The 24,381-nt window shown below is 41.9% G+C and overlaps 2 protein-coding genes across 2 annotated transcripts; one reads left to right on the top strand and one right to left on the bottom strand.

Moving 5' to 3' along the window:
* Positions 1 to 14,411: 14,411 nt before the first annotated feature.
* dhps (deoxyhypusine synthase) lies at positions 14,412 to 20,183 on the bottom strand. Its single transcript, XM_070847997.1, has 9 exons — positions 19,987 to 20,183; positions 18,648 to 18,812; positions 18,418 to 18,539; positions 17,474 to 17,570; positions 17,226 to 17,312; positions 17,010 to 17,115; positions 16,814 to 16,917; positions 15,829 to 15,954; positions 14,412 to 15,048 (listed from the first exon to the last, which is right to left on the bottom strand). The coding sequence occupies exons 1-9, from the start codon at positions 20,179 to 20,181 to the stop codon at positions 14,953 to 14,955; spliced, it is 1,098 nt and encodes a 365-aa protein (XP_070704098.1). The 5' UTR covers positions 20,182 to 20,183; the 3' UTR covers positions 14,412 to 14,952.
* A 3,707-nt stretch (positions 20,184 to 23,890) lies between these two features.
* On the top strand, positions 23,891 to 24,372 carry LOC139216767 (guanine nucleotide-binding protein G(I)/G(S)/G(O) subunit gamma-7-like). Its single transcript, XM_070847998.1, has 2 exons — positions 23,891 to 23,971; positions 24,247 to 24,372. The coding sequence occupies exons 1-2, from the start codon at positions 23,891 to 23,893 to the stop codon at positions 24,370 to 24,372; spliced, it is 207 nt and encodes a 68-aa protein (XP_070704099.1).
* The last annotated feature ends 9 nt before the right edge of the window (positions 24,373 to 24,381 follow it).

The raw sequence follows: 24,381 nt of genomic DNA on the forward strand, positions 1-24,381 counted from the left end.
TTTTTCATTTTATTTTTCTTTAACTTACTGCCGTCTGACTCACTGTTTAAGATGGTCACTCAGCCGAACGTCCTGCGGGGCCGCTTGACAAATCTACACGCATGCATGCAGTGCACTCAGTGACGTAAAGACACATTTCCACAGACGTACATATGCACTGAAATACATGCAAAAATAATCGTACACGGTATGTATGCATGTGTACAGACACACACACACGCGCGCACGCACACGCATATAGCTCTGTACTCTGACCTCTGAGATAAAACCCCACAGTAGATCACACTATGGAGCATATTTCTCAATAAACTATTAACTAAAGATGACACAACTCCACCATGACTCCGCAAATTCACCCACTGGAGCTCATGATGTGCAGTCCACAGTGACCTTAGAGGTCAATGCTGCAATTAAAGATATCTTTATCATACACACATACAGTGCTCTACATAAAACTGTATATTCAGACAAATGCAAATGCACACACTGTCGATGTTATCTTTTGAAAATTTATGCATTGGTTGAAGCTCAAACACACACACACAGACAGGAACATGGACCATGCTTACATATCGCTTCACTTTACATGGAGCTGATAATGTTTTACAGATCCATAAAGAACAGAGTATGCCCTCGGGGGAAGAGAAAGCACAGAACTCTTTTTCAGCACAATTTTCCAAATACTACCACACTCTCACACACTCACAGCCAGCAGGGATGATTGCAGAACATTGCACACCAGAGTTTGCGCTCAATAAATTGGCATCAGTGGAAAAGTTGCAAGATATGGCCTCCCTTCTACGGTTTCATACCAAGTTTATTCAGATCACGTTTCACCCAGGCTGAAGGCAGTGGCGCTGCTCTGAAGTGAAAGCTTGCTTGTCGAGTTTTTTGGTGATAAGCAGCTTTTGAGAGCATGTTCGAATCATCTCAGTCATTACAGGACTGGTGTTGCGTGTGGCTATGCTAACTGTCATCTCTGTGAGGCAAAACAAGAGGGGAGTTTGCACGACACACATCAAGGTTTAGACCACAGACTGGGGATGGAAACTCTGTCAACCCAGTTCTGTTTTAAGATTATTCAGCTCATCTGTATTGAGTCTCACAGACTTTTTACATGATGTGAACAGATATATAAAGATATACACACATATATACATAAAGAGAAAGAGAGAAGTGGGAAAAGAGGAATGTATGAACCTCTGCTCCAGTCTGTCATAACCACAAGTAATCTTTGCTAACTAACAATCAAAAACTTAAGGTATTCATTACACTTCATTCATCTCTGGCTGTTATGCAAAGTTGTAAATCCCCTCTGAAGACAACATAGAAACTGAGGCCCATAAACAAAACATTATCCCATTTGAAGATAAACGACGTGTCGCGGTCATGTGTCTTACTGGCATAGTCATTTCACTAAGCTTGAGTGTATGTGTTGCTAAGAGACGCGTTAAGTGTGTATGAGTGTGTGTGTGTGTGTGCGTGTGTGGAATGTGTGACGTCCGCTCTCGCACAGGGGCGAGGTTGTCTGTGCGGGACTTCGCCGCTCACACACACACACACCCAAAGGCTTCAGGGGAAGAAGGGGAAGTCATAAAGCCTCTAATAGCCCCTCTCTGAAGCTTGTGTTACTGTCTGTGTGTGTGTGTGTGTGCGTGCGTGTGTGTAGTGATTGGGGGGGGTCCTATGCTTGACAGGTGCAGATCAAACCAGGCTTGGACACAAACCGTTCACACACACACACACACATTAAGACAAATGCCTAGCCGAGGCCTGAAGCTGAAGATTATGATGTAAATACAGCGAGGAAGACTTTCTCACACTTTAACGGAGACGTTAATGTCACACCAGCTGTAGGACAAATGTACACTTTTGAGCACATAAGTTGACTCATAGATCTCTCTCACTCTCTCAATGATTTCCATATTGAAACAGTGTGAAACTTTAAGCGATCTGAAAAAATCTGCTATGCTTTGTCCCTGTTTTTTGCTGGGATAACTGTAACCACTGTAACTAAGCAGTGGCGTCCCTCTCCCAGCGTAAAAAAAGCAGCTTGATGTTTCACCAAAGCAAGAGAGAAAAACACTTCACACCAACTTCAGCATAAACATTCATAATTGATAACACCGTCTCGGCATGGATGCACGTGTAAATGAATGTCAGGTCCAATAATCGGCTTCATATTAATATGCCATCTTCTAAATCACTTTATAACTTCATGTGTTTGATTATTGGTTCAGGCTTTTTTAACATGACTGTGGTTTGGTGGTTACCTCTATTCTAAAAAATCATTATCTTACGAATACACTCACCCACACGTGCACACACTGATGTGCAGTCTTGGATGAAAGAAAAATAACTTTACAAACTTCTCAAAACAACTGCTTGTAGTGACGTTTCAATTAACAATGTCTTCAGGATGAATGTGTTGACTGATTATTAACAGGCGAAGAGAGAAATTGTGATTATTATGATGATTAAACACACAATGTTTTGCAGAAAATCTTCCATATATATGACAAGTGTGACAAACTCTCTCAGTATGTTTGTCCACTGAAACACTGTACATTTAGTTTTGTCCTCTTCCTGTCTGCTATTGAGTCAAACAGCCTCTGCTCATTTATTAGCAGCTGTGCGGCCAATTATCTCCCTGCCCCCTTTCCTGTGTTCTAGCAGCAGCCTCGGCCATGCACAGGGGAGGAGAGGGGAGAGAGGCAGGGAAGAGAGAAGGAAGGGGAGGGCTCCTCTCCTCTGACATCGTCATAAAGGAATCCCCTGCACTGGGCTGGGCCCGCCCACTCTCTTACTCTCACCCTGTCTGGCTCCCAGACACACTGCTGTCCACACACACTGCTGTCTGCACAGTCGAAGGAGAGACAGACCCACGGGAGACGAAGAGTGGGGGACATAGAGAGACACCGAAGAGGGAGCGAGGGGGGACGACAACTGTGAAGTTCAACTCAGAGTGTGACACTGGAGAGCATGAGGAATGAGTGAAATTGAGACAGGAAAGGAGTTAAAACTGTTGTCTCAGGTAGGTGCAGCATCGCGTCTGCCTCTTCTCAGAAGTTGATTGTTGCCTTTTTACTGTTTTATGACTTTATGACCTGGAAAATCTGTACGCTTTTCTTTGACTTTTTTTTTTTTTTTTGTCTTGAACGATTGGTTTCCCACAGAGAGGCACTTCACACTCACTTCACAGCAATTCCTGCAACCTGTTGATCAGGACAGACATTCACACGGAGTCACTATAAAGTGTGCCTGCTGTTCAAATGTACTGTAATATTGGCACTGGAATATTGCCCTGATCTGAGGTCTGCCACTGTGGACCGGCTCCATTACAAAGGTCAGACGTAAATAGTTCCTTTGAATGGAACGTCTTAATTTCTGCCAGTCTTTCTGTCTGTCTGCATGTCTGTTCTCATTTAGGGATTATATCTCCACCCGCCTGAATGAGTTACTGCATAATTGCTTTGCCTCTACCTGTTTGTCTGCCTTCCTTTGCAACTGTCTGCTTACAATATGTATGTCATCCAACTACCCATGTGTGTCATCTATCTGTCTACACGTCCATCAGTCCGTGTGCCTCTCCGTGGGGTGTAGCCAGCAGCACAGAGTTGGAACAGAGGTCATAAAAAGTTCTAGAAAAGCAGCCGAGAGACGTAATGGTAGTGCTGAAGCGAGGCCGGAGCCGCTCAAACATTCCTCTCATTGTTCAGAGGCCCTGTAAGTCTGCGAGCTCCCAAACCTCCATGAAAGGAAGGGAATCCAGCAGCTACTGTAGCTAACCCAGTTTCAGCTACAGTCCACAGTCGGCTGTCTCTGTCTTCCTGTCCGCCGTCCTGTCTGGCTCTCCCCTGGGAGTGTTGGTATAGACCAAATTGGGCAGTGGAAGGCGAAAATGGAGCTGAAGGAGGTTAACCCAACAGGGGGATCTGTTGCTTTTCAAACTGACTGTGACTTTAGATAACCTCTATGCCAAAAGACATGGGAAAGAGGAGAGAGAGGTGGGAGGTGACATTTTTCTACCTTTTACACTGAGGAACCATAAAATGGGATAACTTATTGGAGAAGGACAAATGGATGAATGGATGGATGAAAGACGGAATAGAGGGAGCTGAATGAGGAGAGAAGTCTTGGCTTTGGTGGGGTGTCTGGGTGGGTGGGTGGGTGGGTGTGCCCGGCAGCAATCTGTAGGAATGGGCGCAGGCTCAGGAAACCGTGGCGTAGTGGAATAAAAGTGTGTGTGTGTGTGTAGTTTCTGCATCCATTTGTGCATGTGTGGTTCAGTGGCAGCAGGGCGGCTGTACACTAAGTACAGGGCTGGTGGTGGTGAGGGTGTTTGGCAAAGAATCAGGCTGAGGATAGGGTTACACGCATTGGGCTACAGGGAGCGGACCACGGGCTTGGGCTGGGCTCTTCACTGCTGAGGCCAGCTTTACAGCCCGAAGAGACTTTGCGCTTTTCTCTTTCTTTTTTTTTTTTTTTTTTTTTTTAAACGGGGAGCTGGAAATACTTTTTTATTCTCAGACTAATGTCCCACATGTGGTGCGTTCCATTGATTCCAGGCCAGCCAATGAACGTTCCCCTTTGATTCAGGAAAAATACTGCAACAGAGAAGGCCCATAGTAGAGCACAAGTCCTTGTTTGAATGTCACTGAATGTCACAGCCTCAGCAATAATTAGGGCCTCACACGAAACATGAAACAAGTACAATCTTACTCACAAGCGTACACATACCAGGACACACACTCTGTCTGGTAGCGAGACAGCCAGGGTGTGGTGCTGCGTAAGGTGTGGGTTCAAAGTGTTCTGCATTTTCACTACAGTTTTGCAAATCTTATGGTTGGACGGCAGTATGAACTGACGGCGCTGAAGTAGCACAGATCCACCAGATTTTTGAGGACTAGGCCTTTTGAAGTTAGGCTCTTCTGCTACTTCACTGTTGCTCAGATTAAGGACTGAAAACAATGTCTTCAAGTTCTGAAAGTTGTAGAGGAAATGCTGCCAGTTTTTGCTGCGTCAGGCATCTTTCCTCTCCACTCTCGTCTCCTCACCTTGTTGGACTCAGGTGCTCCGGTTAACACAGTTACTTTTCCACGTTTTCTTCACTTATCAGGGGGAGGTGTAATGGATACGACAGCAATCATGAAAAGCAAATGAGGCATATTTACACTCCAAGAAGGGAATTCAGGTGTTATTGTAACCCTTGTGCTCCAGTGTTGACATAATGTCTCGAGCCATTAGACTTAGATGTATCGATTTCGCATAAAGCCGAGGTTGGAGACAAACGGCCCTCTGTAAAATTCTCTGATGCAATGGAAAGATACAAAAATGACATATGCTTCAGTCTGATACATAATTATTAATGAAGTGCACAATAGCAGTGCACAGCCAGCCTGTGGTTCACCCCGCTCACTGTTTGCTCTGTGAAGCGGCTGGAGGTGTGAATGATGTCAGATTGGTATGCATTTGTACTATTTCTGGTTTATGAGACAGGGTGAAAACCCGACTAACGCACATGCCATGTTTGCCCGGCAGCCCACTGACATAACTGTGTTTGTTTATTGATAGCAAGCATATTATAAGAGGAGAGGCAGACTGAGCATGTGTGCATTTCTTAGTTCATCTATGTGTGTGCACACAAGGGCATAGGGAGAGAGAAGATATGTGCTGAAACAACAAGGGGTTGAGATCCAGCTGTCTCAACAGAGGCTTTTCCACTTAACTGTGTGCCCTTGTGTAAACGGCAATGTCAATCCTGAACTCTGGCCGAAGGGAAAGAGCCGTTCGGAGAAAACAGCCAGTGGCCACGTCTACACTTGGACCTCCATACGTCGTGTGCGCGAATATAAACTTAGCAGAACACACACATAGCGCAAAACTGTGCACCCTGAAACCATCAAAGCACCCACACACAAGGCCGAAAGCCATGAGGACACTCTCTTAAAACATTTTGACTTCACTAGGGCACATCTGCTGGCGATCACTCAGTGACACCAATTTTCCTATTCCACACCTCCATCAGGATGCAACACGTTGGCACAATTATGTGCTGCCAATAAGTTGCAACCTGCATGGCACAACGTTATGGTTATTCTTAACCACGATAAACATCCAATTTGAGAGGAGTGTAACAACGGGATTGTCTGGCTCCACCACAGGAGCCAAAAACACAAAGCAGGCCAAATGCAAAAGGGAGACATGTTGAGATCTTCACAGCGAGAGCTTGAGGTGAGGTGTTGGACAGCGTGCGTCAACCAGAATGCCGTCATTACAGGGGAAGGGAAGGAATGAGCTCATAGACATTAACGGCTGCGGGTTCGACGGGGGGAACGCAAAGGGGAAGAGAGAAACCGATGGAAAAGATGAAAAGGCAGAGAAAATAGCACACGAGATGAGCCACTGCCAGATGAAAGGATGGCGGGATGGAGGGTTTTAGTTGATGGAGGAGAGGAGTTAAACTGGAGTTAGCGCCCGGTCTTTGATGGGTGCTGGGACCTTAAATGACCTTCTCTCGTGAATCTTATTGTGACCACGAAGAGACAGACGGGCACAATGCATGTTTTTATGAAACAAAACTGGATTTAAGGCGACGCTTAAATGCAGCATAATGTGTAAAAAAAAAAAAATCACTTTTATGTAGGTGTTTTAGTTTTCCATAAACTGAGTGACAAAAAATGCTTTGCGCCACAACGTGAAAATAATACCCCTGATAGCCCGGCCCTAAAATTACACTAATCTAACTGAGGCCTTAAATGATTAATGATTCTCCTACTGTAATCTGTGGGACAGTGTGAATGAGAGACATTTGCAAATTATAAAGAGAGAGCGGACTGGGAAAGAAACAGCTGTGTTGTAATTGCTTCCCAGTAGCACCAAAATCACAGCATGTCCTGAGCGTTCATAATTTGGTATTATTGGTTGATTGGACCACAGACTGAGAGAAAGAACATTGGCCTGAAGGAAACTTGAAAGCACATGAAACAGGGTTTCTATTCTGCATGAGGTTCAGCACTGACTGTTAGGATTGCGGCTTCGAGATCAGAAGTCGCTTCACTGAGTAGTGTTCAAACTATTGTCTTAAAGATACAGCATAGAAAAATAAATAGTTTCTGTACTATTTTGGGAGCCTCTTTCCAGACTCTCAGACCTGGCTGCTGCAGCTTTGTGACAACAATGATGCAGCGTTAGTGAGTTCACTGTGTCCCTGGCACAGGTCTCCAGCAGGCCCACAGTGACAACAGACAGCCGGCTAAAACTTATTTAGAGTCTGGAGTTCCCCAAAAGTGTCCCACTGACTCATACCTTGTACATGGTGGAATATTCATGCTGCTGTAAATAAAGGCACTTAAAGGGAATGGGAAAATAGAATTCAATAGGGATCTGGAGGTTGGACTGACATTCAATTATTCAAATATGTTTTGTCCAGACAAGTAAAGTTCAACAAAAAGGAATTCAGAGTATTAGGGGGTGATGAGCGTATGTGCTTGTCCTTCCTAATGTGGGGTGTTATCAGATATCATTTGACAGGCAGTAATAAGAAATGACGCATAAATACGGTATCTGTTTCTTTACTCAACATGAAAATTCCTGACAATTTCTGAAGAGATTTAGCAGTAGCTTAGCAGCAGAGAAAAAACACATCCCAGCGCTCTCTGGATTTTTTTTTTTTCCCATACAAGGGGCACAGATAAAGGGGCAGAAGTAGAAGAGAGCAGGGCAAACGTCTTTAAAGGGAGCGCCACTTGACTGGCCACTTCCTTCTAACCTAATTCTCCATTCTGTCATTGAAAAGCTATTTTTGTAAGAGGCCACGGGAAGTCTGGGAGCTGAAGAGAACCATGCACATACAGTACACACAGGGCTGAGAAAGCGCAACGACTACGACCTGTGAATGACAAAGATGCAGCACATCAGACCACTGTGATAATTCACTCTTTCACGCAGAGGTAGGATAGAAGCAACCTGGTTACAACAAGATGGCAGCTTTAAGGATTAGAGGTTATGATGGTGATCTATTATGGCATTTATTATTCTTTTTTTTTGCATGCTTTGAAGTCTTCCTCTCACCACAAACTCTGTAGTTGTCTCTGTCGGCCAGGGGAATTCCTGGCAGAGTGATTTTTGAGACTACAGGGCTGAATCACATTGCCAGGGATTTCCAATGGCTGACATGAAGAAACCGACCTCTTTCTCTTTCACAAACGCGCACACAGACGCTAATTTGCTAACACACACACAGGGTCTCACCCATTTTCCCAATTTGCATACTCGCACACAACCACACCCTTCTCACCCTCTGTCACGAGCAGATGCTCGTATAGCCCGGCTGTGCGGCAGCAGGACTTAACCCACATGTGAACAGTGAGTGTCTGCCATGTTCACAGTGGTTAAGTTCTGCCGCCACAGGGCTGCAGCCTGCAGGGGGACAGTAAAGGTCAGGGAGGGGCCGCACTGCATCAAACCACTGCTCTTCAGAAGAGCTCGGCAGCATCTGCTGCAAAAGCTGCTCACTCTGGTCGACCTAGAGCCATTTCATATCCTCAAAAAGAACCCGAAATATGAAACTCTTTAAATATAAAGTGTTTCCATCCACCTGTTTTTATGAGCATTTTCGATTTCAATGAGAACACTGCGGCCTTCTTAAAGTCAAAACATGAGCAAAAGTAAATATAATTTACATCATTTACTTCATTTGAGGCACTTTTTTTAATTGCATCATTGTTGCAAACTCTTCTTTGGTGGTTGAATGGCGCCTGACTGGAGAGTTAGCGCAACCATATCCCAAATCCTTATATTCACAGTAGTGGATGAAAACACACAGAAATTAGCATTATCTGTTGCAGATTTTCTGGAAATCCCCTTAAAATGTGCTCTAAACTTGGATGGAAACTTGACTATAGCGTAGCCCAGTGTCAGCTAACGTGAAACATCCTTTAAATTAACCAGATGTCATCAATAAAGAAGCAAAAAAAAAAAAAACACTGCTCCTCATTTGTGAAACTAGTTCTTAGATTCTCTTCTGAAGGACCCATCAAAGTGAGACTCGCACCCACTTCTACCCTGACAGCATTCGCGGATGACTCACTTTTGTGTCATGAAAGCGTAAAAGGAGATGCACAGTGGCCAAGATGGGGGCAGCCTCGCTGTCTGTAAGCTTCTGGTAATAACTGGTAATCTGTTGAATTAGATGAAATTGTGCAGCTTCAGTGTGTCCGTGTCTGCTAAATGTCAGCTGTCTCATTAGTGTCGAAGGCCGCTCCTGCTCCTGTAGGGCGGGCAATATGTCATCTTATGTCATCATTTGTATCGTTGGCTGCCAGGGTCTCTCAGGGGCGGAGGGTGTGCAGCTTTGTGTTTGCATTTTGTTCCTGCTTCCACCTGTTGATTTCTGCACGAGCATCAGTGTCCGTCTGTGTGCGTTTGTCTGACAATCCTGAATATGTGTGTGTGTGTGTGTGTGTGTGTGTGTGTGTATAATCACCTCTGTCTGCACCCCCCCACCCCACCCCTCCTGCTGGGTCGGTCTCCTGTGCCTGCTGTGCTGATAATCAGTGTGTGACGTTGGCTGGCTCAGTTCAGCAGGAACAGGGGACTGGTCTCTTTTCCACACACACACACACACACACACACACACACACACACACAGCTCACTTTAATACCACTATAATGACTGTAGCATGTTATGTCGCCTTAAAATCTGGTTGTGTTTGTGCGTTTTTAAATAAAAGTTTGTGTTAAACATTGATTTATCTCACTAAATTCCTAAGTTGCCTTTTTTTTTTCCTTCAACACATCTACACACTCACACTCAGTAATGAAACACTCTTCTTGGATTTATGCCTGCTCTCTTAGTGCACTTACAGACCATTAAAATCTACAATTTCCATGAAACCATATCAGCCATTTTAATAAAAAATCAATGTGAAAACTAAAAATAATTTGAAAGCATGCCTTGCTTGTAATAAAAAGGTTTTTAAATAAGGGCTGCTGCAATATTTCCTCCAGTGTTTTTCTATGTGTTGCTTTAATTTTTCTGATTGTTGTCTGTTATTGGCACCATGATTGTAAAAAAGTTACAGTTCCTTCATGTTTGTCTTTGCTTTTCAAACCAAAATGTATAAAACAAATCTGTTTATATAAAGCTGGGTGTTACTGCATGTGCTTGTACTATTAAAAACATTTTTTTAATCAAGCAGTATGTGTCTTTTTCCATCCATGTCTTCAATTATAGAATACATCATAAACATGATATTGAAAATATTTCTCTATCTCCATCACCTTTTTTCTACTTCTCTCAGTCCATGTCGAAAACAGGAAATCAAATGTTGGTTTTCATCCCAAACAAACATTGACCAACCTGACAAAATCAGACTCCGACTTTTGTCTTTGGCTGAGGTGAAAGTCTGCGTAATTTAATGGCACCTGGCTCCCTTTTCCTGACCGGGATCTTTCATGGTAGAAATCAATCTTCACAACGTGTTGCTGTACTTAGAGCCCAGTACCCTTATGCAACATTAACTTATTATCTTCTGAACTCTAGACAATCTGGTATCTATTCCACACATTTGCATATAGCTGGAAGTCAACCTCAGGCATGAGGCATCAGAAGAGAAAAAAAATCAAGAAAACTAGGAGAAAACAATCAAGTATCAAGGAACAATGTTACTGTCAGGAAAACATTAGACTCAAATCACAAAGAATTCAGAAAATACAAATTTATATTGACATAAAATAATGCTTTGATTCAATTTTAAAGATCAAATGAAGAATGTGTTTTTCTTATTTTTTTTTTTTTTAATGCACCAGAGCTGCAGTGTCCATGTTAAGACACGTTAAGAGATACGAGAGTGATTAAAATGGTGGCTTTCCTTCACCTGCTCTGAGATTACTTTTATCTTTTAAACCTATGCAGCACTGTCTGTACATTGGTGCATTAACCCTCTCTCGTCCATATTGTCTTTGTTTGGCACCTTTTAAAATATCCCTGCTCCACATTCATGATCGGGTGACTCATCTATAAACATGGCTTCTCATTTTGTCAGTTTAACAAAAGTATTAAGTTGCCGAGAACCTGAAATACACGAAAAATGATACAGGCGGCAATGAAAATGTACAAATCTTTAGTCATAATCACTCTAGGTTAAGAAATGAAACTATAATAGAGTAGGCGACACTTAGGCTACATGTAACCCGATTTAACTCCTATTTTGTGAACTCTATGTAAGCTATGCTAAGTATGTAATCACTGATAAAAATATTCATAATTAAGATCAGAATGTTTTCCAGACATAAACCAGATGCTGCGTGTGGATGGACTCCGGAGATACAGGTACAGGTCAGACAGGTTAACAGAAACCTGTCGCCATGCGCCTTCTTTATTTCCCCGTCATCATGTTGAACGGTGATAACGCAAAGAAAGAAAGAAAGAAGGAAAGAGCCACGCAGCAGCACGCAGCCACCCGGAAGTTTCTACTTACTGTGGTTACGATAGCAACAGCGAGGAGTCATCAACGTCAGTCATCTGCGTCAGAGGAGGAGACGGCGGTTAAACTGGCCACTTCCGGGTACTGAGGAAGCAGCGTGACGTTAAACGCACCTGTACTCTCCTTGGCTGCACTTTTCTCTTCAATTCATCAACCTTCTATACATTTATGGCTCTATTGTTTAACATTCTTTTATCTGAGGGTTAATCTTCGCCTCCCAGAAGGCCTCTCTCCCACCCCTCGTTACGCCGCCTACGCACTTGCACTCCCTCACCTGGCGCTGCCGCTCAGGACGGGCCAATAGGCGTCCGAGGTGGGAGTCGCCATGACAACAAAACAGGTAAACAGAGGTGGCGATAAGGAGCCAGTACGATGCTACAAGACAGAGTACTGACTTATACACAGGATAAGTGCTTAGGTTCGGTTTTACAGGAAGTGAAGGCAACAAGGAAGTATGAAAAATAATAACAACAATAAGGTTAAGAAATGTGCTTTTTCTGCTTTATTTGTTCATATAATTTTTTTAAAATAGAGATGCTATTAAAAATCATTTTTTGTTTCCTTTATATCCCTGATGTACTCGAATTTTTTACACCTATAAAATGTATTGAGTATTGCATCATGGGATTGTTAGTAGAAATGAATAAACATGACTTGGTCACTACTATTTTTAAGGGCACTATTTAGTGGACACTTCAATGATTTCAGGTACAGTCTTCCCTGTTTAGACTGTAGAGCAGACTGTTTGCAGCCTGAGAGCAAACCCCAGGGCCCAACCCACCCTCGCTAAGCTCACTGCTGTGAGCATAAGGTAACAACTGACGTGGACAAATATATCAACATTTTTATCAGCACTTGTGTTATCTGGAGTGTGGTGCCCGGTGGCTTATGAGGACACTGTTCGTAGAGTAAAAAAGTGGACCTGAAAATGATGAAACTGAGCAGGAAAAAAATTAAATAAAATAGGATTTTGATATAATAATGCAAATGTAAATAAATCTATCTGTTCTATGTGTGTTTCTCTCTTCTCCCTCCACTGCCAACAGATCCACCCCACCCTGCAGCTGTGCAGCAGGTCAGCTCTCCCTCTCCCTCCATCTTTTCCTTCTTCTTCCTCCCTCCCAATCTGACTTGTTTGGTTCTCAGCATAAAAAAAAAGCTGCCAATCTGTCCGGGAGAAGACATAATTGCCATTATGACTGCTGCGGCCCTGCACATCACACAGTGTCCTGATTGTTCTGCAGGAGAGGAGGGGGCAAACACTGTCTGCTCTATGCAGACGCCACACAATATTATCATAGCGTGACTACAGCTCATCCACACACTGTCTCTAGCTTGCTCTTTTCAGCCCTCCCAGTCTCCTTGTAATCTTTCCCTTAAACACAGAACAAACAGAAGTTTCTATAGGGCTGAAAATCCATACACCACTGCCTTTTTAAAAAAAAATCTTTTAACTGTCAAGCCCTGGGTAAACACACACTCACACAGTGCCACCGCCAATAGGAAATGATAGACGGACTGAATGGAAAAGCAGTTTGTACAAAGACAGGAACGCCCAACTCGTATACGTGTGTGTGTGTGTGTGTGTGTGTGTGTGTGTGTGTGTGAGTGTGTTTGACATATGTAGCTGAGGTTTTGGGAAAGTTGACCTTATCCCAGTTCCAATTCCACTTCTCCAACACAGTTTCCAAAAAAGAAAAGGTCACCATTCCCATTAAAAAAAAAAAAAAAACTCTACACACTTTAAACAACCCAAGGAAAAACGATCAGGCTTCAGTGAATATACTAAACACACATTTGATATAATAACTACCCACATTTCCATTGCAGAGCCTGCAAGTACAACAGGGTTATGACTGTATCAGTGACCGTGTGTAAAGGATATGGGAGCAGCAATTAGCCAGAGGAAATATCCACTCCCACAATAGCAGCCTGATGTATTGTGATGGGAAACGTCTTAATCATTGTTACTAGATTATGTGGTTGATTCTGCTGACGGCAGAAGGGGAAGGAGCAGCGAGTCCTGCCTACTTAGCAAGCACTGGCCAGTTGTGATGCTCTTTTTGAGCCCCTCGGGGGATCTGAGGGGAGGATCTCACAAACAAGGTGGCTGCATGCACTCACCAGACGTTATCTGAGCTCTGAGGCAGCATTCGCCGCTCAGTGGATCGTAGCCGAGCGTCTTTGCCAACTCTCTAACATGTGAATCGGATGCTTACAATTTTTTTTTGCTTCACACTTTGACAAACTCTGGCTGCAGCACAGTGCTGTGGTTGAAAGATTAAAAGCTGAATCCAAGTTTACAGATTACAAAAAAATATGAAATTTAGGATTTATTAAATAAATACACTCAGCGTCAATTTTATTAGTTATACCTGTGCGGTCTAGTGTAATCCAATACAACCGTCCGACTATAAAGTCTACTTTTATGATGTCTATAATGTTTGGTGAGTGTTTAGACTGTCATAGAGGGTTAGTTAAATTATAGTTTAGCCTTGAGGTCAGTTAGTGGTGTTGTTACATTATAAATAAATCAGTGGTGTTTCTAATGTTCTGACCCTCCCATGTATATACATTTGAGGGATACCTAATAAAGTGGCCACTGAGCACATCTCCCTCAAAGCAACACTCCTTGTGGTTCATTTTTTACATTCCTAGACACATTTTCAGAGCAACCGAGGAGCTTCAAACTTTATTTGATATTCTAAACACTATTCTTCTTCACAGGCAATTCACAGTAATGTCTTGTGCGCCATGTAACGCGAGAAGATTTTACAGCCTACTATACACAAAGAACACAAACGGTCACGTGAGAATAAAATGTCACATGATGGACTCCTTGTGGCCTTCACACACAGACCTACTGCACAAAGACTATTTGTGATAGCCCACTAAAACCCCATTTAAGACAGGAGGAAAAGATATTAGTTTATGATTTATTAGGCGACACAGGCACATGTTTCATCCTGTAACAGTGACAGTAAGTTAACGGTTTGGATATATATAAAAACTGAGACTGGACTAGACTGAAATAAATCAAAACTCTTGCTTAAATAAAAAGAAGTGCCTCATAAGTGTGTATTTATTCCATCTCGCTCTTTCTCTGTCTCACACACTCACACACATACACACATAGCTAAAACCTGATGGATTCTAGACACTCTCTTTGGTACATGCAATAGCATGCTACCCATGATATTTCAGATATCTGAATAGAAAAAACTGTACTTGTTTTAACAAGTAAATATTGTTATGGAAAGGATTAAGACAGGACACACTCATCACTGCCTCCCATAAAATAAGGTTTTCAATTGCAGCATTGTATGTGATGCTGCTTAACCATGTATATACAATAGAAATATTCAGGAAACCAAACTTATATCTGCAATTAGCTGAACAAGGGGAGACCAAGAGGACCGGAGCTGGCTGTTGTTTCTAACGGAGGACTTAAGGAGGCAAATATTTAGTCTGTTTTCTTGCCGGCAGTCAGCTTGTCAGCGTGGACGGCGAAGGTCTCGGCCACAATCAGAGGGAAGATTAAAGAGGCGTCTGCGTACACCTGGGAACAAAGAACGGAGCTGTGTTTCACTTTTCTGCACACTTACTCCCCTAAACTGAAGCCGGTCTCTGGTTTTCATCTTCATGTTCTGGTGCTTTGATGGATCACACGCTGCGCAGACATCGCCACCTTCAGGCCAAAAGCAGCAGCTCCTGCTGACCACTTAAAGTGTTTGTTAAGAGACATCCTTTTTCTTTCCTGCCTCATGAGCTATAACTTTATTTCCTTACACAATTTTCCCCCCATTAAATGTATTTCAATGGAAAACTGTCATATTGACATTTTTTGTGACTGATTTTTCCTCCAAATAAATCTTACTGGAAAAATAAAAGCAGACCGTCAGCTGCAGGTTATTCTTGAATGGAGGTTATTACCGTTCATCATTAATTGTTACTGCTATGGGTATTTTCAAAGTGTGTTGTATGAACAGCTACTGACTAACAGCCCCTTTGTCTCAGCCAAATTTGTTGTTTACTTGTGTAGTTCTCGTTGGTATAATTGTCTCAAAATCACTGCATGTTTGATGAGATTAGATGAGAATTCAACTAAAACATCAACATTTGGTGTTAAACCAAATCTTCATCTCAAAACTGTTCAGGGGCATTATCTGTGTGTGTGTGTGTGTGTGTGTGTGTGAGAATGAGAGGCAACATTGAAGAGAGCTTTGTTCGTTACAGAAGAAAGGCGCTCTATAAATGCAGCCCACGAGGACATGACTGTACTAAACAGAAGGTAGTATTAACATCGGTCTTGGTCTGGTCGCGGCTAACGTTGCGGTACCTTAACGGGTGTGGCGTCCATTCTGATCTTGCCCCAGGACACCGCCTCATCGGGTCTGGCCCCAGAGTCAGAGCCATCGAACTCCTGACCCGTGTTCACAAACACTGCATAGTCGGCTCCGTTCCTCTGGGGGGAGACGGTGAAAAGAGGAAGACAGAGTTTGCATGTTGCTGCAGTTGTACGAAGTTTTGCAGGGGGTTTGTTCTGCTGATGCCATTTAACAACGGGTGTTTTCTGCCAGTCATACAGGAAATCTATTATCAAAGGTTACTATCCACAACAAATAAGGTGTAAGTGCAGAGTGGACAACGATATTTTTTTATAAAACGTTATAAAAGCTTTGCTCAATTTAATACAAAAAGAATAAATATCCTGCTTTCAAAGTGTCACTAGGTATACAAGCACAAAATGTACTTTTTAACCATCTATCAAAATAAAAGTACTCATTATACATTTAAATGTATTAATTACATTAATATGAAAGTAGCATTTTACTGTTATAATTAAGAACTGGCTTTTAACTATTTCATATTGCTACTGTTGGGTAGTTTTATTAACATTCAATCTTATTTCACATTATTTGCATGTAAAATCTGTATCTGTAAAGTAACTTCACTCAGTATAGTGCAGTAAAAACTATAATATTTCCTTCAGATCTGTAGTGGAAATATAAATATGAAGTAATGCACATGAAGCATCTCAAAATTGAACAGTATTTGAATAAATGTACAGTTACATTCCACCACTGGTAGACAACTGCTTTTTAAACCTGAATGATTATAATATTAATATTATATTATATTTATAGAGGGCTTTTCTTGAAACTCAACAACAAAAATACAATGAAAATACTAAAATGAAATAAATAAAATACTCTTTAAAAGCATGACACCATCAATAATATTAATAACCTTTGCAGAATCATATACAAAACCAGATATTAAGTCACATGTGAGTTACAGAAAGTAAGAAATTTCAAAGTTACCATGAGATTAGCGTTGCTTATGTGATGTTTGACGAGCCCTCCTCCCAGGATGATCATCCCCGTCCTCTTGGCAAACACTGCCTGGCTGTTCAACTTACGAATATCTGAAATAAAAGTCCACATTCGTGAAATGACCGACAGAAGGCGCAGAGACAGCCGCGATGATCCCATCCGGCAGCAGTCGTGCCGCTTTTACCTTCCACTATGTCCAAAACCAGGCCGGGGTTCTTGAAAGAATGGAAGTAGATCATGTCGCCCAGAGAGCCGTCGGTCAGAGCGGGACTGAACACTGGAATGTTATTCTGAAACACAACGGCACATATACTGACATGTCCATTTGATTTTGTGCCTTGAATGACTAATTTTGGTTCCCTTATGATGTCATACGTCACCAATATAAACCAGGACTCACCTTGTAGGCCCAGTAGTAGACAGACTCTGTATTATTGATCTCCTTGCCAAGCCGATGAATCATTTTGGAGGGAGTCCAGCGGGTGCCCTGAAATCAGAGAGCTCATGATGCAGACAATACTAGAAACGCCGCATTTGGATCATCCCGACTGTGTAACTTTGTGGAAAACATGTTTTTATTATCAGACTACTAACAAGTGTAATTTCAAACCGCAGGTTTCAACTGTGGTGAGTCAAACAGAGACGCACCTCTGTGTTCTGCTCCAACAACATCTGGTCCAGGATGGGCATCAGCCAGTCTTCAAACTTACAGTAGTTGTCATTGGGAACCAACAGATTCCCGATCCTACATCAAGGCCAAAGGAGGAGGGAGAGATGAAGAGGATCAACAGAGACCAGATGTAAATTAACAAGTTAGGGAATCTGATAAAGAAGCTTGACTCCTAAGATGAGTAACTGCATAACAACACTCTGCATCATATCCCTCATCACTGTGAGTGCGTACACTCGTCAGCTGTTCATGATGTTATGGTGACATCATCGTAAACCAGCTGGCCCAATACTTAACGTTACTGATACTGACAGTCTCATTTTTAAAGGAATAGTCTGACATTTGTTTTCTTACCACTCTCAGACTAAATATGAAGCAACAGTCAACCAGTAAGCTTAGCTTAGCATAAAGACTAGAAACGGGGGGGGGCTCTGGCTCCTGGCTCTGTCCAAAGGAAAGTCCTCTTATGAGAGGGATTAATTATCACCAACTAATGCTATGTTTTGCTAGTTTAACCAGTGCAAAAAAAGCAAAGTGTAAAATATTTTATTTATTTATTCTTTTTTATTGGACCAGACTATTTCTCGGCTGGGATCAGTCGCCAGGCAAACAGCAGAGACTCCAGGGAGTTACTCGTCCCGGCCAAGAAATAGTCTGGCATGTAATAGTCATGGCATGTAACTCCCACAAAACCACGAATCTGTCATTTTTTTCTGCAAAGATATGGCATGATAATTGGTGAGCTTTAAAAGTGCAGGTGGGTGGATTTTGTAATCTTTGTACAAAGCAAGGTTCAGTGCTATCGATCTTCTCACCTTATTCCCAGCAAGAAAAAGAATGAACATACTGCCAAAAAACACATTTTCTAGCAGCGCTCTGAGGATGTGAGTGTGAGAGGTGTATTGTATCAGTTGCTGCCAACCTGTTGATGCCCCTCTGGCGGAGCTCTTTGCCAGGCAGGCTGAAGTCTCCCAAGTACGTGTGAGCCAGACACTTGATGAAATCCTCCTCTATGCCTCCAGCGGTGGTTACAATCACATCCACCTAACACAGAGTAACCAGGCAGATTCTGATAAACTAGTCCCCCTGTCGAGCTGGTCATTTTACGTGTTACCTGTGATGCAGCTATGACCTAGGTCTGTGAATGTGTACCATTTTGTGCTCTGCCAGGTAGCGGATGCTCTCTCTGACTCCGGAGCTGATGAGGTTGGAGGTGTAACCCAGGAAGATGGTGCAGCCCAACTTGCTGGGGGATTCACTGGACTCTTTGCACTCATTTCCCTCATCTGCCTCCACTGGCTCAAGGCGCTTCTCTATCTGCACGAGTGGAGTCATTAGACGACAACGGTCAATGTTACACATTACCATAGACAGAGTGATCATAGGCTACTGAATCTGAATCATTTAAAGGGTTGGTTCATCCAGAAACTACCCAACTATACTGGATAGCTCTGGCATTTTAAAACCTGTTTGAACTTTGCTTTTAACAGGTTCTGACAGGCTCAGATTGCGTCTGATAACATTACAGAAAGGCAGCACCTTGATTTCCGATTGTTTAGGGTTTGGCAAGGCCCACCTCTGATTGGTTAGTCATACTCTGCTTTATTGTAGATTTGACTAAAATAATAAAATAGATAATAATTCACTAAATTAACATCATGCCGTATGGAAAACTAGCCACTGCGACCATGAACTCATTAGGAAAATATTTACTGGGGTAACAAATCAAGTTAGATGTAGGCTTATTTTCTCATTGACCTCAATACAACCTGACTACATAGTGCAAAAAGCAGAGTCGCCTCCTGCTGGCCATTAGAAAGAATGCTGGTTTCAGGCACATCTGCATTGGCGCCACACAGACCCAGAAGCAGCGTCCACTTCTTTCATACAGTCCATGGTCAACAGCTGTCTGGATCAGTTATCAGTCTGTATCAGTTTGTTTGTGATATTGTGTGACATTGGTGTTTTAAAGGGTTAGTGTGACTCCAACACAATATCTGTGTAACAAACTAGCTGATCAAGGCAACATAAGTCCAACCACTATTGTGTTCGCAGAGGTAAAATCATTGTGTCGGTCATTGGACACTGGTGGGTTTGAATAGCACGATACAATGGGGGGGGAAATTATATTACAGGTCAATCTCTGTAAGGAGACTTTCTGTAATATTGTCAAACACATTGAATAACAATCTGAGCCAGTCAGTGGCGAAAACAAGCCCTTTGGTGTGCGCACTTTGATCGGACACATTACATTACACCCGTTCTCAGCTGCTGACTGAGACGATCTCCAGGGCCACTTCCAAAACTTTTAGTACCTACCCGTCATTGCAAACACAAAATATGTAAAAACAGGTTTAAAAATACTGGAATTATCCTTTAAAACTTGCAGATAGTTTTTGTTTTATGTGCCACGGTTAAGATGAAACCAACATCTGCACGGCTAACAAAGATAAACAAGTGAATGTGTTTTTTGTAAGATAACTCCTCTCACCATGTGGTTGATCTCCTGGATGGCCAAGCCCAACCTGCTGGCCTGGAAGCCCGTGGTGAGGTAGGACTTCAGCACTGCCTGGAGATCAACCCCCTGGTTAAAGTCGTAGCCTCTGATCTTCGGCATGTCCTCTGGAAGGTCGCAGCTGGGCTTAAGGACCGCCTCCATGGCAACAGAAGGGGCATGGTCGGCCATCTTTTCTGCAAAAACAAAGAAAATACGACCATGAACACGCTCCAGTAGAGTCCAAGTTAGCAGCACCGCTCTTACTGACACGTACAGACAAACTGATGATGAAGCTTCCCAACCGCTGAGCTGCACATGCATATTAGTCCAGCCTATAAACTCGGCATCACTGAGGGTAATCACAAAACACTCTGAAAGCTCAGCAGAAGGCCTCTGGGTGATTCAGGTGGGGCATTCAGAGGAAAATTGTTAATGGAACTGGTTTTATGGCATATTTCATAAACACAATTATATAATGAAGCATGACTGTGACACACCCATAAATACTCAGTTCAACCAGCCAGGGACTTATTTTGCTGCGGGCTGCAGAGAGCTTTCCTCAAATAAGCCACTTGTTAAATAGATAGATAGAAATACTTTATTGATCCCCGGGGGGAAATTCTGGAAATGCAGTGTTTGCATATTCAGTGGCATCAGAAAAGTACTCAGATTTCAATTTCGGATTGCATTAATTCACTGTTAAAAATCGACCTGAAGACAAGGTTTCCACTAACTGAGCCCAAGTGAGCCCCGTAGTTGGAGATCATTTTCAGTCAGTCATCATTGCAGCTGCTAGTAAGTCGCTTGTTAACTATTGAAATAATGATAATAATAACAGAATAATAAAATAATGAGAAGTCAATCTGATGTATTGCAAGCATCACATCCCAAGCTCTCCGATTCTTATAATTATTATTTCATTATTAACTATTAAAACATGATCCACCCCATTGACGTCACGTCACATAATAAATAATCTAGTAATAGTCCTGCAGCACAACTTTTATTGATATTGAGAGACAATTATTGAAGTCTGCTAAACATTTTAAATCCATTTCGATATATCACATTTGTTACAATTTAGTGTGACATATTTAGCTGGTATTTTATTTTACTCTTTGCTTTTGATACTTCTGAGGGAGTCCAGTCAAAGAAAAAACACTTTGCCTAAAGTAACCTTTAGCGTCATAGAGTCGCGTTAAAGTGAGAAGAAAAAAACAACAGAGGATAGAAGGATGGAGGACGCTGATGCAGATAACAGAGAATCAGACGGATTAAAGGGTAGATTAAATTGAAAACAATCCCTCCACAATCCCCACAGCCTCAGGTACAAATTGCCTCTCTAAAGTGAGGTGAGATTTTTTTTTTTCCAGCATTGTTCACCGGGAGGGAATGCAGCACGTACAAAAATAATTTGTTTATTTCATCTAATAACAAAAGTGAAACGTTGTAAGTGAGGACTAAGAGTTTAGCTTTTTTTTAGCAAACAATGACTCAAACATGTTAGCGTATGTTCTCTGTTGCTGCTGTTGAAGAAGATGAAGTGGATGATGGTATTAATCTACTTTAATCAGTGTAATGTAACTAAGTACATTTCTTACTTTACAAGTACTTTTATTTGAGTATTACCATGTTATGTAACTTTATACCTCTATTCCTCTACATCTCAAAGGGAAATATTGTATTTTTTTTTACTCCACTCCATTTTTTGACCGCTTTAGTAACTTTTCCACGTACAGTTTTTTTATCCCCTTCCTGTCCTGTAAAACCATGGAACTCCAAATGTGGTGATTTTTGAATGTTTGTGATGGCCACAAGGATGATGTGTTCCTTTATGGGGAGAGCCAACTCTTAAGATAAATAAACTACTTAAAACCTCTTGGATTAGCTGGAAACGGCATCGTCACAAAGCTGAAAACAGGCTGCTTTGAAAAGTTGACTTTTTAGAGACAAGGTGCTCTAACGGGACAGCAACGCTACACACATATGATGATCTGACAGACCATGATGCATTGCTGTGGATAAAACTACCCAACACATCCACCTTAAATGTAAAACGCCACATACACATTGTGTCTATTGTATGTGTACAATATGACAACATTGACAGGAGTACTTGAAGTACATTTTGCTGGTAATAATTAAAGTAAGGTTTTGAGTGCTGGTCTTTTACTTATAGCAGTGTATTTTCACTATGAGATATTAGTACTGTTTAGAGGGGCAGTGCTAGATAATTATAGGTTTTAGACTAAGCTAATGTTTATTGAGGTTTGCAGAGTGTTTATATTGTTATTAAAAGTTGATATGTGGGTCAGTATTTGCCTTCCACTGTCTTATGGTAGAAACTAGGTGTCCACTTGTGATCACATGTGGGTGTTAACAGGCTTCTCCCTTATATGACTGAAGGGTCTGGTTAGCTAGCACATTAGCTAGCACATTTAAACTACAATTTTACATCTAACGTTACTCAATTCACCTAGACTTATACACACTAAAATCTATAGGTCATGTGCAAGATTCTGCCTGTTTTTGAATAAATTACCGCTCATATCCAGAGGAAATATTGTAAATGAAGCGCTCATTGTGTTTAAATGGTGCTGAATCAATGCGGTATGATGCTAGCATGGATGGAAGCTAACTATGGGCTAGTTTTGTGCTATCGACTGGCTTTAAACACGATTAAACTCTTGAAAACAGAGATGGATACATGCCTGATCTTCAAGAGGTGAGGTGACGATGGTGGTTCAGTAGAAATCAGCTGTCACCAGACAAAACGATGCTTTTCATTTCTGTAAACAACACATGGATCAACCACGGCAAGGAAGACCCTGCGACGGAAAGTGCGGAGGGACAAATATGACTAGGCCGTACTTCCGCGCAAACCAACTAGTGAACATTTAATTATATCAACACAATTACTCCATTAAAAGCCACTGAGCTGCAACTGAAAATTATATAAACTTATTTTATATTAATTGTGCCACATGTATCTAATATAAAATGACTCATTGTGAAGTTTTGTACTCCAGCTTTATGTTGTTGCTTTTGGCATGAACAGTTTAGGGTATTTGAGACAAAAGTGGTTTGAATGAATTTATACACAGCTGGCTTTTTAAACTTTAACTGTGCATAATATTTTACAAGCTCATTACATACGTGCAGGTAAAATGTCTCCAAAGCAACCAGAAACTGCAGCTTTCAGCCAAGTGATTAAAAATGACAAATTTACCAAATTATCAAAATTATACTTTTTATGATAATAAAAAACTATAAATTCCAAAACAACAAAAATAATCAAACACCAGTTCTTAATAACTGATACATACTGTTGAACTTAAGAGTTGTAATTAACACATATTTGCTTCCTAATCACAGTATCACACCTCCTTGCAGTCCCTTGTCTGCATTGATTCATATAGAAATGTATTCCTACATCACTTTTGCAAATCTGTATTAGTGCCCACTAAACCACATTCACTCAAATGAATGAGCACAAGAAATCCCCCCTCTTTTCATTAACCTATAATGCCACACTTAAAACACACACATATTATAGCTTACAGGCAGAAAGTATACCCGAAGCACATCATGCCTTAGCCAATAATCTTTTCATCAGTGGTGTCTGTGAAGTGATGTGTGATGTTTGTGACATTTCCAACACTGTGTTGTATGACCTTTTATATCACAGAGCCTTTGAAATGCCCCCAACGGTGACTAAATAAAAAGGGGGTACAGGTGAGAGAGGAAAGTCAGGAGTTTCTCTGACCAGACTCTCCTCCACAGCCTCTTTGGATCAGCTAAAACAGTCTCTCTCAGTCATTTTGCTGCTGAAGAAGGATACTGAGTCCAGATTGTAGGGTTTTCCTGAGTCTTTACACTGAAGGCATTGTCAGGAAAGATGAGCAGCAGCAACAGTGTTGTTCAAGCTCAAAAACTGGTGGATCAGCTTCGGGTGGAGGCGAGCATGGAGAGAATCAAGGTGTGTAAAAATCTGAATGCTGTTTTAATGCATGCATGCTAGCGTCACATCATCGTGAGAAAAGACTTCTCTAGTTCAGAATATATGGAGTGTATTGACATCAGAATCAGAATTACTTTAATAATCCCCAGGGGGAAATTGCTTTTTGTTATTGGCACTTTGCATGCTGTCTGTTATTGGCATCCACCAACATATCAAGTTTTTACATTATTATTATCAGTGTTATTTTGTCTGAAATCCTGTGAAATGCCATCCGTCCACCTTTATCCCAGCAGATCTCCCTGACGGCAGCAGACTTGGTGCGGTACTGTCAGGACCACCGGCGCAGTGACCCTCTGCTCACCGGCATCGCTGCCTCATCCAATCCTTTCAAAGACAAGAAGACCTGTGTGCTGCTTTGACAGTCCTGA

The sequence above is a fragment of the Pempheris klunzingeri genome, chromosome 17 (assembly GCF_042242105.1).
Source record: "Pempheris klunzingeri isolate RE-2024b chromosome 17, fPemKlu1.hap1, whole genome shotgun sequence".
NCBI classification, from domain to species: Eukaryota; Metazoa; Chordata; class Actinopteri; order Acropomatiformes; family Pempheridae; genus Pempheris; species Pempheris klunzingeri.